General features: G+C 45.1%; 1 protein-coding gene across 2 annotated transcripts in view; it reads left to right on the forward strand.

The window, feature by feature from the left end:
* Positions 1-15,751, forward strand: part of LOC146854144 (uncharacterized) — a 198,969-nt gene extending 183,218 nt beyond the window's left edge. Inside the window, exon 19 of one of the 2 annotated variants that reach the window (XM_085651917.1) lies at positions 14,517-15,751. In XM_085651917.1, the coding sequence (XP_085508043.1) occupies positions 14,517-14,709 (193 nt within the window). In that variant the 3' untranslated portion in view covers positions 14,710-15,751. The remainder of the gene's footprint in view (positions 1-14,516) is intronic. The other variant, XM_085651919.1, reaches the window with a different exon arrangement.
* The last annotated feature ends 245 nt before the right edge of the window (positions 15,752-15,996 follow it).

Consider the following 15,996-nt stretch of genomic DNA (forward strand, 5'->3'; position numbering starts at 1 on the left):
TGTCACACTTCTTAGGTCATTAGACGTAGTAACCTGTTAATACAGATTGATAATGAATCACCCACAGCCCAATAGATGCTTCACACGTGACTATTTCATGCACACATTTACGTCAATCAAACTGAACACTGACAACACAAATGCATCTGAGGCATCTCTCACAAAGCCCACAATGGATTCTGAAGTCATCATAGAGAGCCTTTGAGGCCAAGCCACAGACGCACCAATCCAAGGGTTCATCTATTGTACCCTTCAGGGATCTTGTATGTGGTATTTCTATAGTGCGAACCTCGCCAAAAGGCAGTGGAGGGTGGGTTTTTCTGGAAGCAGGAGAGCGGTAGATTGATGCTCTAGACCGCTGAATTGATTTGGGGAATGAAGGAAATCTCTAAAACAAATATGGCTTCAAGTTCCTGAGTGGTGCATGGTGAGGTACAAAGACTGTTGGGTCATTCGAAGAGGATGACATTGGAATGTTCCCCCCGACACTGTGACCTCGGTCTTTGCTACATTCAAACTGAGGAAGCTCTTTTTCACTTAGTGCAAGATGCGGCCGTGATCAGAAGGGTCATGCAATTTTATTGGCCTTTTTTCCAGCTGGAAGTGTATTTGAGTATCATCAGCGTACATTTCGGCTCACCAGATATTTCTCAAGGAATGTTGCAAGAATGCTCACATAGACATTTGAAAGCAGGTAGAAAATGGATGACCCCAGTGGTATTCCGAATACTATGTCAAACAATGAAGTATCGTTTGATTTAGTATGACATAGGCCCTCAGTATGAGTTGATTGGAGTGGTATCCTTGGGGTGGGGCAGAGAAAACGACCCCAGGCAACTAGAATTGTCCAATGTCTCTAGTGCCAGAATCATCGGGCCCAAACTTTGGACCTGATAATTCCAGTCCTGCAGCCGGGGATAGGGGGGCTGCAGGCAGTTTCTGCACCTGGCCCCTGCCTCATATTTTAGTTGGGTGGGAGCAGAAAAATCTCCCCCAGCTAAAGTGAAAGGTTCTCTGTCCTCCAGCTACTCCTCGCCCCCAGACAACCACCCACTCGTGAGGAAACAAAAACACATTTACCACCTTATCTAAGCAGTTGGTAAATGTTTGTAGTTTTGGTCTTTTTATTTTCTCCAGAAGATGGAGCAATATGTAGAATTTGACCCAGTGTTCCTGGGTCTCCATGTTATTGTCTCTCTCAAAAAAGGGGAGCCTAGGGGGTCAAAGGGTAGGTAGCCCCCCTCTCAGGATCATGTAACAAAACGAGACCTACCCCGGGAAAGAAATTAATATTTTTAATTTATTTTTGCTCTAGGTACCCAATACTTGTAGTGCCTATCTCACTCACACCCTCTGGTGTTTCTGCCACATAAGTGGAAAATCTACTATTATACACAGACCGTGTCTGTTATTACAGGCTGTGAGAAGGGAAGCTCCTAAGTGTCAATGTGTTTCCCTACACTATTGTGCTGTAAAATACTGTTAATGGTAAAGCCAAAAGTACAAAACCAAAAAAGGTGTGATAGGCCGGCAGTGCCTCACGGAAGCAGCCCCAACGAGGTTTGTGTAGACAGGTACTCGCCTACTACCTCCTGTTATCATCATCGGCTACTGCCGCCCAAACAGAAACAGGAAAGAAAGGAAACAATAAGGAGTGCTGGAACCCTCATACTAATCCTAATATCTAGTGTCTAAAAAACAATTTATATGGTGACATGTGTCTAATAATATAGAGAAAAAGAGGAAATGTCGACCCAGCAGCGGGGGGACTGAGTCTGATCAGGACCCAAGTCACTCCAATTAAAACCGAGCAGCACTACACTAGCTGTGTGAAACTTTATTCTATGCTGTGTAGCTGCTCATTAAAACCAACATGTTTCGTTGCCCAATTAAATTTGGCGGCAACTTCTTCAGGGCTAGGGTCGACTGGTCTCTCTGCGTCGCTAGTACAGACCAGCGATTACTTTAACAGCACCATCATAGATGATGTCTGTCAGCATACCTGAACCTTTGGTATGTGTGGATATATGTGGTATCTTAAAAACCTGGACTGCTTGTTCAGAGGCTGCGTAACCGCGTTTCTCGTCAGCCTGCTCGTCAGGTAGTAGCTCATCCTCCATCCGTAGCTCATCCGATGGAGGATGAGCTACTACCTGACGAGCAGGCTGACGAGAAACGCGGTTACGCAGCCTCTGAACAAGCAGTCCAGGTTTTTAAGATACCACATATATCCACACATACCAAAGGTTCAGGTATGCTGACAGACATCATCTATGATGGTGCTGTTAAAGTAATCGCTGGTCTGTACTAGCGACGCAGAGAGACCAGTCGACCCTAGCCCTGAAGAAGTTGCCGCCAAATTTAATTGGGCAACGAAACATGTTGGTTTTAATGAGCAGCTACACAGCATAGAATAAAGTTTCACACAGCTAGTGTAGTGCTGCTCGGTTTTAATTGGAGTGACTTGGGTCCTGATCAGACTCAGTCCCCCCGCTGCTGGGTCGACATTTCCTCTTTTTCTCTATATTATTAGACACGTCACCATATAAATTGTTTTTTAGACACTAGATATTAGGATTAGTAAGAGGGTTCCAGCACTCCTTATTGTTTCCTTTCTTTCCTGTTTCTGTTTGGGCGGCAGTAGCCGATGATGATAACAGGAGGTAGTAGGCGAGTACCTGTCTACACAAACCTCGTTGGGGCTGCTTCCGTGAGGCACTGCCGGCCTATCACACCTTTTTTGGTTTTGTACTTTTGGCTTTACCATTAACAGTATTTTACAGCACAATAGTGTAGGGAAACACATTGACACTTAGGAGCTTCCCTTCTCACAGCCTGTAATAACAGACACGGTCTGTGTATAATAGTAGATTTTCCACTTATGTGGCAGAAACACCAGAGGGTGTGAGTGAGATAGGCACTACAAGTATTGGGTACCTAGAGCAAAAATAAATATAAAATATTAATTTCTTTCCCGGGGACAGTCTCCATGTTATTGCCCATCAGTGGCGGCTGGTGACATTTGAATGCGGTGCGGCGTAAAACAAACCACCTACGGGGAGTTCGGGGGGTATCTTCCCCCAGAGAAAATTTTGAAAAAAGAGTGGGCAGTGGTACATTTTCAAGCAAATTTAAGAAAGCAGGAAGGTGTCAACCACTCTGAGGTCTGATAACCAAACTAACTTAAACAGGCAGCTCGAACATGATGTCACCCACTCTGCGGCACAATACTGCATCATTGCTAGAGAGACTCTGCAAGAGATGCCGTGGGGAAGGTACCTGCAAAGGCCGGAAATGGACAACTGACCACCCAGCTCGACAACAGCACAGTCCTGTGGAGGTCTCATCCTTACACACAACAAAAAAACAAATACGTTTATCTGGGACGACCTTCTCTTAATTTAACATTAACAATCATGATCCGTTAGCAAGGTTGACAAATTGCCCAGTTCCGAGTGCAAATGTGTTCACTCATTGTTACAATGCATTCAATCCATCACCAAAAGTTATACAACTTTTCTGTCACTTTGGAAGCAGCAATCCATTATATCCAATCAGCAACACACAAACAACCATTCAATAAACAAATGCCTTCTTTCATTTAACTGCAAGAAAACACCTTGGATTTCATGGGGGCAGTGAGCAGACATCATTTGACTTTCTGTTGGTAGTTTATGGCAGATTGTAGACCTATTAGGGGGGGATTAGATTAATATTAATACATGCACTGCCTGATATTCCACACATGTTCTTTCATGAAATGGTACAGCCTTAAAAGAGGGCTACTGATTTATTTCTCCAGCACTGGCACTTCCAGTTCTCCCATAAAAGTTCGATGCGTGATAGGATTTGTGCACACCTGGAATAGGATGGGTGGTTTGTCACGAACACACCAACAGGTTGTGGAGAGACGAGACACCTTGCTGAATGTATCCCTGCAAATGCACACGGCTCGCAGAGAGAGGCGGCTGATGAGAGCTGGCCAAGCAGGCAGCTACCTCACATCAGAGTCCCGGGTCTCTCCTGTCGGCTGGTGCTCACAGCACAGTACGCAGAGAGCCCTCCCGACCTGCTGTGCACATTCCCCGTGCACAAGAAGCTGGTGCACAAAGAGCCATCCGGACCTGCTGCTGCACACTCCCCGATCGCAAGAAGCTGGTGCACAGAGAACCTTCCCTGCCTGGTGGTGCACACTCCCCGTGCACAAGAAGCGAGTGTAACCTTCACTGCCTGCTGGCGCACACAGTCCAGTGCATGACAAGCTTGCACAAAAGCCATTCCCACCTACTGCACACACCCCTGAGAGGGGATTGCTAAACCAAAGAGAGGGCACCTCCAGCTTGTATGCATTTGTCCACATGCCACCCTTCCAGTTCTAACCAGAGGAGAGACAAGTCAGCCCACAGAGAGCTGAGGCAGCCTGCACCCACACCTGAGATGGAAGCGCTTGGCTGATCGAAGCACCTCCTGGCGCAAACCCAGGGAAGAGAGCAGCTGGTCAGGGCGAGCCTCTCCACTGCATAGCCCGTTCAGTATGGAGGTATTGTCCACGGCACCCCCACAACCCCCTGCTTGAGGAAAGAGGCGCTTTGCCAGAGAAATACACCCCGGACTGGGGTAACCAAGCACTAGCCCCCAGCGAGCCCGAAGTCGGGTAATGTACGATGCCTCCTTTGCTCCAGTGTTACAGACCGCTCTGATGTTATTGTGTTGGCTCTGTTTTCGCTTTTTCTAGATAGGTAATCGATATATAGTAAAAAAAAAAAAACATACCTTTCACTGTGACCGCGCCGCAGCCTCAGCTCCTGCCGCTCTGTAACACAACTTTATATCACACTGCTTCAGGCAGGGGTCCTATTACTTGTTTGAATTTGTTTACGATTTTGTTACAACTAGAGTGAGACATCAAAGGAAGCTACTTGCAACAGAAAATACTATCCCTAAGTCTTGTAACGTGTTGCTCTTTCATGGTCGGATCTGTAAAGCACACGGTGCAGTGTTTTGGTCACACCTTGCGTCTCTTCTCACAGTGCACAAGCACCACAGACCAATGTGCCTCGGGTTAACCTTTCCTTTGCATTGCTGGGGAATGAAACAAATGTTTCAATAACATTAATCACGGCTTGCAAATCTGACTCCAATTATTCACCGGCAAACTGCCCTTTAAGAACCAGGGATGACCTCAACGGCCCCAGTCTCAAACATAAGCACTGGTGCACCACACTGCATAATTTAATCAAAAAGAAAAAATATAAAGTTCTTTTCAAGAGCAAACAATTCTTTGATTTTTTTTTTCTTTTTCTTTTTATTCCAATTTAATTTTGTATAGATAAAAGGAAAGAGTCCAGTTCTAATGACTCCACACACAGTACAGCCAACGCGTTTCGTCCTAATATAGGACTTCTTCAGGGCATTCAACAGAGATGAGGTCAAGTGTTTCCTTGAACTGTAAAGGCATCGAGTTCTCTGCTCGTTATTTCTCCTTTTTAGTACGATGTATAATTATATCCAAAAATCTACGAGCCATCAATACAGAGGCCACGACTAGAAGACAACTGCACGACTCGTTCCACAATGAAGGATTTCAAACGTCATCCGCTTATATCATGATGAGATGCAGAACTGTTTCCATAAGTAAAAAACTATAATACATCCAGATAGAATGACATACCAGCATCCAGGAATATCTGGATCACAAATCAATCAGGCAAAGAGAAAGTAACCCCCATTTGGTAATAACAAGTAGAGGACGCGCTGAGAACGTAAATCCAAGGGAAATCCGTGCAAGATTTCCCTTGGAGTTACAGTTCAAGGAAACACTTGACCTCATCTCTGTTGAATGCCCTGAAGAAGTCCTATATTAGGACGAAACGCGTTGGCTGTACTGTGTGTGGAGTCATTAGAACTGGACTCTTTCCTTTTATCTATACAAAATGAAATTGGAATAAAAAGAAAAAAATCAAAGAATTGTTTTTGGTCTTGAAAAGAACTTTATATTTATTCTTTTTGATTAAATGATGCGGTGTGGTGCACCTGTGCTTATGTTTGAAATTGTTAGGTTCCTATTGGAACAAGCACTGCGACAGTGGGTGCTATTCAGTGTGCACACAGACCCCTACAAGTATAAACGGGGACAATACTACTGGAGTGATATTGGGTTAGGTGCTGGCAGCTAGAAGGTTCCACTGTTAGGTTCTATTACTTATATCAACGGCCCCAGTCATCCATTCTGTTTTTCTTTTGTGTTGCAATGCATTATTTACACATTTAAGTTGTTCAAGGTTAATTGCTCAATATTTGCTTTCAGCCTTAGACAGTTTATGTTTGACAAGCATTTCTCATTTCCAGTTTGTGCTCGCCACCCGCACGACATTAAATAGGCATTACCCATCATTAGCTATCTTGACAAGTTCACTTGTTGGACGAAGAAAGCACAGCGTGTTATGCAGACGCCGTTTCAGATCAGATCGAGGCACTACCTGCGTTGAGTATGCATTGCAGTTATCAGATCGAACATTTGGTCATGGGAGTGAAGTAGGCTCGTGTTTGCCATCTCTGCTGGACTGCTCCAGCGGTCTCCGTCGAGCATACATCTGGGCATCACATACAGCTATATATAATTAAAAAACGTACCCTTCTCAGCGACCGCGCCGCAGCCTCAGCTCCTGCCGCTCTGGAGTCCTGGCGCATGGGCAGCCTCCCTCCTCCTGCTCCCCTAAGCCAATCACAATGCTGCAATGGCAGCGTTGTGATTGGTGAGGCGCAGCGGAAAGCGCCCCAGCCGGGCCATTTTCTCTATGTAGGCTGCATGCAGCAGCATACATAGAGAACAAGCATTTGCAATGCAATAGGTCTCGCATTCACGCAAGTTTGAGCTATTGGCATTGTAAATGACAATGCCTTTTATTTAGGTTTTGGTTTTTAAACCATAAATAAAAGGCATTGTCATTTACAATACTAATAGCTTAAACTTTCTCAAATGCAAGACCTATTGCATTGTACATGCTTGTTTTGATGGGCGCGGGTTCATTTAGGCAGTAAAAACATCACCTAGTAAAACAGAGGAGTTAATGAGTTTGCCCCAATAATGGTGAGAAGGGTGATGATTTCACAGTAGAGTAAATTTGTAATTGCACAAAGCACTGCTTAAGTAATGGATCTGAAAATATTTAAAGGTGAAGCAACAGTTTAAAGACTTTATTAAGCTGTTGAGCCGTGTGTAGGTGCAGCTGCTGTGGGCAATACCATTAGAAACCAAGAAGGAGCGTCTCATCAAAAATAGCTTCTTAGCAGCATAGTTAATGTTTCCAAAGCCCTCTAGTTTGGGCCTTCCATCCCAGACGTGCTTTTTTTTGGGGCGCACAGGGGTGTGAGAGAGTTGGCGCACAGTGGTGAGTGAAAGGGAGGGGCGCTCAGTGGTGAGTGAAAGGGAGAGGCGCACAGTGGTGAGTGAAAGGGAGAGGCGCACAGTGGTGAGTGAAAGAGAGGGGCGCACAGTGGTGAGTGAAAGGGAGGGGCACACTGTGGTGAGTGAAAGGGAGGGGCGCACTGTGGTGAGTGAAAGGGAGGGGCACACTGTGGGGAGTGAAAGGGAGGGGCACACTGTGGGGAGTGAAAGGGAGGGGCGCACTGTGGTGAGTGAAAGGGAGGGGCGCACTGTGGTGAGTGAAAGGGAGGGGTGCACAGTGGTGAGTGAGAGAGGGGCGCACAGAGGTGAGAGAGGTGCGCACAAAGGTGAGAGAGAGTAGGATTGTAAACACCATGCTAGACAGATAGACTTTAGGTCTTGGCAGGGGAGGAGAGAGCAGCGGCACAGGTGGATGAACTGATCTCTCTAATGGATGTTAAGACACCATCTTGATTCATGCTTCCACACAGAGAACCTACAGAGAACAGGCACGTGCAACCTCAGGTTCCCATGCCGGAATTCGTACCAACAATTACTTACAGTGGGCTATAATGAGCTGTGCCTTAAAATCAACATATTTTTATTTAACTTCCCCGTCAAGCATAAAATCCGTCCACATGGGCGTGTGACGAGCGCAGGCACTGAATAACGAGCAGCAAAACACAATTTCCCACCAGCAGGGAGGGGCAGCCAGCAGGGTGGCGAGAATGTGCACAAACCGCATCACGAAGATTAGGCCGAAGAAGTTACAAGCCACAGCGGTATGCGGCAGATTTACCGTCTCAGCTACTGGAACTCCCCACGGCCCGGGGAGATGAAATGTAGCGCCCAGCTGCCTGAAGGTGCTACAACTGGGGGTAAAGCAGGTCAGGGGGAGCGGTCATATCTAAACCTAACAGTATTTAGGTCTGCAACTGTACACAAGCACATTACTCGAGCACTGATCGATAAACGCATGTGTGTTCTATAAAGTGCTATCCATGCTTTTTGTAAAGTTGGCCCCTTTTCACCAGTGTCGCCTGCGCGGACGGCTCCATCGGTCTTATAAACAAAGTTCACTTTGTGCAAAGTCCGGTGCTCAGCACGTGCCCAATCTTGTCCATTCCCGACAGATGCCGTGACCGTCTAGTGCACCGTCCGCAGTGCATGCTGGGATAAAGGGCCTGCGTACCTACAAAAACGGACATCTCACTACATCTCTACCCGAGGCCTATGCACAGCTCCATGTGTGCACGTCGGATCCACCAGCAACCCTTCCAGAGTGTCCGACCTCAGGACTACGGCTCTCGGAGGACCCCGACCACAGACCTGGGGCTGAAGCAAAGCTGGGTTTTACAACAAGTCTTGGGAAACATGATCCTGACTACACGCCTCCATCTCGTCCCTTCACGTAAACACTTTGTTGCGTGCTCCTTTTGGGACGGCCCATCCGGACTGGCTCGTGATATATAAACAAGCTGTACGGCTTATTTATATAACACGCTTCCTTAAGATAAGAAAATGCTTTGTGACAGCCGCAAAGCAGACGAGCCAGTCCGGGTGAGCCGGACCAAAAAGCCAAAGGGAGGCAACACAGGTAGCTCATTTCCAATAGCAGGCCACCGTATAGCATAAACGGTGACACCAGCCAATGGAAATGAGGGGCGGGGCTCAAAGCCCTTTTCTCACAGTTCTCTCTTACAAAATCTCTCGTGGAGGCGGAGCAGCGCTTTGCACTGCAACACCACACGAGACCAACAAGGGGGGAGTGCGCATGACTGCTTTGTTTGGCCCTGGGGCCCACCAAACAGTCAGTACCCACAACAGTGGGCAAGCCACTCCCCCCCCACCCCTCCTGCCCTCGTGCAGGACAGCCCCCCTGCCCTCCCACAACCAGGCACTCCAGGCACTTCTGCTTTCTCGCAATGCGAGAAGCACAAACATAAAATGGTAGTTTTACCATTTTATGTTTCTGCCTTCTCGCACTGCGAGAAAGCAGTGGGGCGATGCCCCCACACCCCAATGTGGGAGCTGCCACTGTTGCCCATTCTGGGGTGGAAACTTGTAATCCCCATTATCTCACCGGGAGATAATAGCCAGTAGGGTAAAACCCACCCCTGCTATCTCCTCACAGAGATAAGGGGTATCTTGGAATGTGGCCCTTCGGTGGAAGGAAGGGCTGGGTGCATTTCAATGCAGTCCTCCACAGCAGCTCAGTTTTTAAGACGTACAAAGCAGGGTGTCGTGATCTACTGCATCGTAGTCTGATGGGAGGCCCGGGAAGCGTGGGAGCAGTGCCTCAGATCATCTCGTGGCAGTAGGAGATCTCTCATTTGGCTATGATTGTTTTTGAGTGCCTGGCTGTCCTGAAGCCAGAATGATGGTCATGCAGAAAGTGGTTTATTTCCAAGTGCTGTCTGAATTATCTTGTGGCTTCCTTTTCCATTTGTTTGTTGTGGTATTGTAAATTGGAGAATAGCCGGTAGTTGGATTAAATAGCTCTCAATTGGACCCTCAGGTTAGAGATGGAAAGACATAAAAAAAAACATTCTCTGCAAAAATTCAGCTCCCTCACTGATCAGAGGAGAAAGGAGCAAGGACCACCCTCACCCACCATATGTCCCAATCATGGGAGTAGGACTTGAGCATTACAGAATGCCTGGACAGCAATATGGCCTGGGCTATCTCTGCGTGATCATTTCATATGTCAAGACGCAAGATGCCTTTGGAGCAGGGTTTTGCTAGCGAAGCAAACAGAGAAGAGATGAAGTTAAACGAAGAATGCATGCTTGAGCCCTGGACTTCTGCAATTGGATAAAAGTCTAGGACTTCCATAGCCATGAAAGGGTTATCAATGATAAATACTGTAATGTTAACAAATCACCGGATATTGTTGAGTCTCGATTTCACGAACATCTATCCACGATCAAAGACACCCCTCATTTGTCTCTCAGTACGGATACATTTATTGGGGAAATCATTTTTGCATTCTCTGCTGCCTAAATGAATGAAATAATTACTTTTGTTAATCATGCTGTTATGCAATTTGATGCAGTTGTGACTTTATCTTAATAAGTTTCCATAATTGCAACTATTGTATTCCAAGTATCAAATAATCTCAGGTGATTTGGTAACATAACAGTTTTCATCTCTGATCATGTTGCCTTTATCCCAATGAGAAACAATTTGATTATGAAGTATGTTGTTTTTAATTTGTCATGTAATCATACAGACCTTCTATAGCATGGATTTTTAAATATTTTGTAAGAATAAAGGTTTTTTGAGTCATGTTTAGTTGCACACTTAGCCTTTCTTGAGTTTCTTTTAGCTATTATCATAGATATTGTTATATAGAACTGTAGTTACCTAGTATTGTTCTATACAATTGTATTTTTCCTGCCCTGGGAACTGATATCAGTAGCAGAGGGTCCTGAAACTTACTCCGGCAAAAACCTACTAAACTCTAGTAGGAATAACAAGGAGGAAGAGAAGGGGGAACAATAAACGCCGTTTGGCTCAATGGATGTAGAGTATTTATACTGAACTGCTTTCCAAGGTGTCAGGCTAAATCCTCCGGCCGCTGCCCACGGTATCTTCAAGTCTCTTTTGTCATCCATCTGCTTCTCAGATCTGATCCACTCTTTGCTTTCCAGAGTGTCTCGCTGATTGAGTGTCCGTAAAAGCATGGACCCAAAGTCGCGTTGGATATCATAGGAGGTGCTACATCCAAAGACCAACAGCCCCTTTGAAATGATGATTAAGGTTTATGTTTTGGAGCTCTGGTGACTTGGTGTTTATGGTGTTAAAACAGTAGCTCTTTGCTTCCCCAAAAAGAAAGTCCTCTTTTTTTAAGGCTACATGTGTGACCTCCTCCCTCTATCATGTAGTTACCAGTTCCAACCAAACTGATCTGGTGTCTGAGTCCCCCTCAGGTTCCTTTGTTGGTAGTCTAATTGTCTGTTGGACTTCCAGCGATGCGGAACCCTCTTCTTCCCTCATCTTCGAGTCCAAAGAATGCTGGATTATTTTTTAGGCTTTCTCCATCATCTAACCCAGGGAATCCCAGGGTTCTTTGGTGTAAGGCCCATAGATGATTACTCAGCATGTCCACCTCTCTCTGCAGAGTGTACCCTTCCTGACGCTTCCCTGACTCTCTGTTGCCTGCAACTGTCCACTGACTCTATTCTCTAGTTTTGCCGTGTGTCATTCCATTTCTACAAGTTTCACTTCATGCTGGCCTACTTACCCCTTAACCTCTTCCCTAGTTTCCTCTATTGCTATGACATTGCATTCAGTAGTTCCAAACATGGCCCTTAAATCTCTCAGCATCATAAGTGTCTCCCCTGGGTCCAAGCCTACTACACAAGGATCTTCTAGTACAATATTCCCTTTGACCAGATGAACTGTGCTAAAAGGCATGTGGCAAAAAGACTTTCCTTCCCCTGTAGGTCCTTGTTTTCATCTATTTAGGAAGGTTGACCGCTAAAATGGTCCCATGCAAAGTTCAGGTAATCGCTATGCAGCAGAGAAACTCTTTAGTATTACCATGTGCTAGTACCGTCATCCACAAAGAGTGGGACTTCAGGACCTCCAATGACCTACTGCCCTACACGTTCGCTCCCTCTTTAGTTAATACCTGGGCTCGCCATGCCTCCGGCATGCACCTTCAATGTCTGCTCCCCCAGTGCTGGTCCTTTGGGAGCCAGTAGGTTCCTTTTGGTTGAAGTCCACCTCTGTCTATCACCCTGTGCCTGCAATCAGGCCCACAACATTATGTGTTCCTTACCAGGCTCGGTGCAGAGACCCACAGCGCCATTTTGGTGTTCATCTTGGCGACAGAAGGTCGGGGTACCACCTCTGAACGTGTTTAGAGATGGGTGTGGCAGACATGGGCGTGAAAACAGTCCATCCGGTGTCCCGGCCTTTCTGTCAGTTTAGATGATCTTGGTTCTGCCCCTTTCTCACATGAGGCCGCCATTCCTGGCCTATGTAGCAGGAGCCAGAAGACCCACGGAACCAGAGCTCCACGGAACCAGAGCTCCACAGCTCCACGGAACCAGAGCTCCACGGAACCAGAGCTCCACGGAACCAGAGCTCCACGGAACCAGAGTTCCACAGAACCAGAGCTCCACAGAAGGACGTCCGTCCTGGAGTCTAATCCAGTGCTTTCCATGATCATTCTTGGTGTGCCATAGGCTGCGAACTTTCACTCGCTGACCAATGCCTTGAATTTTGTCCTGTCCCCCTTTGATGCCTTGTGTATTCCAAAAACAATCCACCAATCCAAGCTAGTATGCTAGTGGTATTGAATGGCTTAGTAGACACATGTAGTGTCCTTCAGGGCAAAGGTCCTCCTATTGCCTCCCAGTCTTCGAAACATTTGCATGCCTAGGAAAAGCATCGATCCACATAATTCAGTGCATCGATCAGAATTTCATACATGACACACGATGAGTACGGATGACGTCCGCAGTACCTGTCTTCAATGCCCACAGGGACTCCGTACGTCTGAAAGAGTAAAGTTCAAATACAGCCTGTTGGTGCTTAAACCACTCACTGACACCAGTCCGATACATCTGGAAGCAACAATGGTACAAGAGGCCACCAAAGAAATACATTTACTATGAAAGAAAGTTCAATAAAATCTGGCATGATCTCACGCTGATTCATTAAAAGTGAGAGAAAAAATGAATGAACAACACTTACGAACCAACAGTGGAAAATCTTTCTTAAGCCCCTCACGCCCTCAGGGTGTTAAGTCGCATGCAAGAACGCGGAGGTGAACAATGGCTAGTAATCCCTTCCTTCCAAATTTTAAATAGCATGAGATACTTCAACTGTGCTATAGGCTTCTTCCTGCATGCATGCCTCTTCAGTGATTGACAAGTCAGAGGTGATTTTACATTAGATACTTCCAGCTTGTTTGTGCTGTTGTGGTTGAAGTTCATGTGTGGCTTGTAAGCACACACTTATTACAAAGACATACTAATGGAGAAACTATCCTGAGATACCTGAGAGCATTTGTGCGGAAACTGATGTGTCGCTCGTTCAGCCCCTTCCAGCAGGGGGTGCTGCACTCAAAATTCTAGTGACCTATAGGTTCAGTCTTCACCAGCAGGGTGTGCTGTGTGCGAAGGTGCATTACCATGTCCCAGCGTTCCTGCCTCTTAAAGCAGGAAATGCTGCACTAAATGGCTCTGTGGCTGAAGCTCCATTGCCCTGTCGATCACGACCTATTTTAAAAGGGCCCTCTGGAGAATGATGTTACAATAGGTCTCAAAACCCAAGCAGATGTCATTAAACAAAGCAACATTTTAGAATTCTAACAGCTGGTGATACAGGACTGGGTAGAGCATTGTTTTTCTCTTCACTGGAAACCCTCTTAAAGGAATAATTCTCACTGCAGGCTAACTGTTGCTGAATAGCCGTTGCATTATAAAAATACTAAAACCAAAGTAATAGGTTTTAAATCTGTGCAGTGAAATTAAAATGCGACTCTTTACCCATTAATATAGACCATATGTAGGTTACGCATTTACACTTATGATGTCCGGTTTAGAAAATGTATAAAGAGTCTATGCTCAGCAGTCCCAACCTCCACCAGTAGGTTGTGCTATAGGTGACCTGGAATTTTGCACTGCAGACAGCCTGCAGAAGTGCTTTGAATTGCATATCGATGCTCCTTTTTTGCAAATCCTCATAGCTTCCATTGACTTTTTTTTATTTTTTGTTTTTTTTAGAAAACGTTGGGTTTCTTTATTTTCTACTAGAGATTACATGCTGTCTTTCATGGTCTCTTTATTATTTTCAGTCGGGAGTATGACCTTTATAAATACTTGTCTGAGCCATGTATGTATTTGTTGATCTCTTTCAGTTATAATGAATAAAATCAAATAGTACAAAACAAACCTGTATCTTTGAAGTACATTTGGTTTAATGTGAAATGCATGGACTATCTGTTAAAATACTACTGCGTCCAAGTCCATCACGTCTGATATCATCTTTTATCAAAGCTTTTTTAGCCTCTGCAGAATTGAACTGTTTCTTCAGTCCCATGAAGTTATTTTTTATCAACACAAACTTTGCTGTCTCGTCACATTCTCATATCAGCAACCATTCTCTCTTGCAGTCTCATGGCTGGGATCATCGCTGGCATAATCTCTGGTTGGGACACGGATACCTCTGTGCGGATGGGCCTCCTGTGTGCTCGCCTCTCTCTCCGCTCCCAGGATCCCATATCCCAACACATCACCCCTGCCAGCGCGAGCCTGGAGCATGTGGAAGCCGAACAATGGCCTGAACCCCAGCGTTGGCAGTTGTGAGCATGCAAGCAAAGGTCAAACACAAACTCTCCCTTCTGCACTCTACCTCATTCTGATAAAGTGTCTTCCTAGAAGCCATTGCATAATCATCCATCCAAGATGATCTTCGGAATCGTCAGTCATGAACACAAATTCTGATGCTTCAGAAAAAATGACCATGTCAAAGGCAAATTGTGACTTGTTGGACCTTTAAATTGATAACAGAAAAGTTATGAACCAGTTTAGATACTTTGCATCTTTTTGGGTTCTCCGATAGGGACCCATATGACAAGTACAGAACCGGGTGACTTTGCATCTCTTCCCACCCTTAGTCTCAGTTTATTACGGTGCGAGCTGTTCTTCTAAATGGCAAGTTCCTACTAAGTTTTTGGTTGAATCCTGGGCAAGTAGCACAAAGTTGGTGTCTCTGTGATACTGTGGTACAAGGTCCCTGCTTATTTTTTAAAGCTGGTACACATTTCCAGATATTCTGTTGTGGGTGTGTGGTATGGTATAGGTACTAAATTTGCCCGCAGTTTAGAGACATTCAACACAGATTTCGTCACCTGTTGGAACAATTTCCTAAACCGTTTCACCAGCATTGTTAACAGTATTTTCAAGATGTCTTACTCTTACAGGTCCTTTACTTTGGCTTGCAATATTGATTATTAATTTACTAATGCTTCAGTTCTCCTAGAGTATTTTTATAATGGTTATGGTGTCATTCATTCTAAGTTTATAAGAATTTATAAGTCAGAACTCTCTTTAACCCACACTCAACCATTTGTGGACATACTAACTTTAAATATTTTTCTTGATAATTATGCACTGCTTTCTATACAATCAACTACATTTCATGTCATTGTGTACGTTGTCTACTGTCACAATAGGGGTTGAAGGTCCATGGAATGTAAGTCCTCAGATATTTTGTTTTGCTTTATAGAAGAATATTCCAGTGTTGTTGTTCCTGTTGGTGATTAATTTATATGTTCCTGCTTAGATTTATTTCGTTTTCCCTTAAGCAATTATTTAAACATGACCAGTTGTGTTACAATTTCTCAAATCCTTAATTTGCCCTTTAAATAATTGGTAAATAATTTAAATACCGGAACTTAATTTGATGCGGAAAATCTATAATAATAGCTCAGTAAAATAAGAGGCAGAATCCGTGGTATTAGAGGTTCGGAACGGGCTTTATTCCAAGATCAATTTAAATTTAGGAGCTCCATATTCCATCACCACGAAGGTTCAGGAAGTGAAGACGCTACTTTATTGACAAGTAATCATTTTTATACAATAGGCATTACA

This window comes from Triturus cristatus, chromosome 4_1 (assembly GCF_964204655.1).
Source record: "Triturus cristatus chromosome 4_1, aTriCri1.1, whole genome shotgun sequence".
In the NCBI taxonomy this organism is placed as follows: domain Eukaryota; kingdom Metazoa; phylum Chordata; class Amphibia; order Caudata; family Salamandridae; genus Triturus; species Triturus cristatus.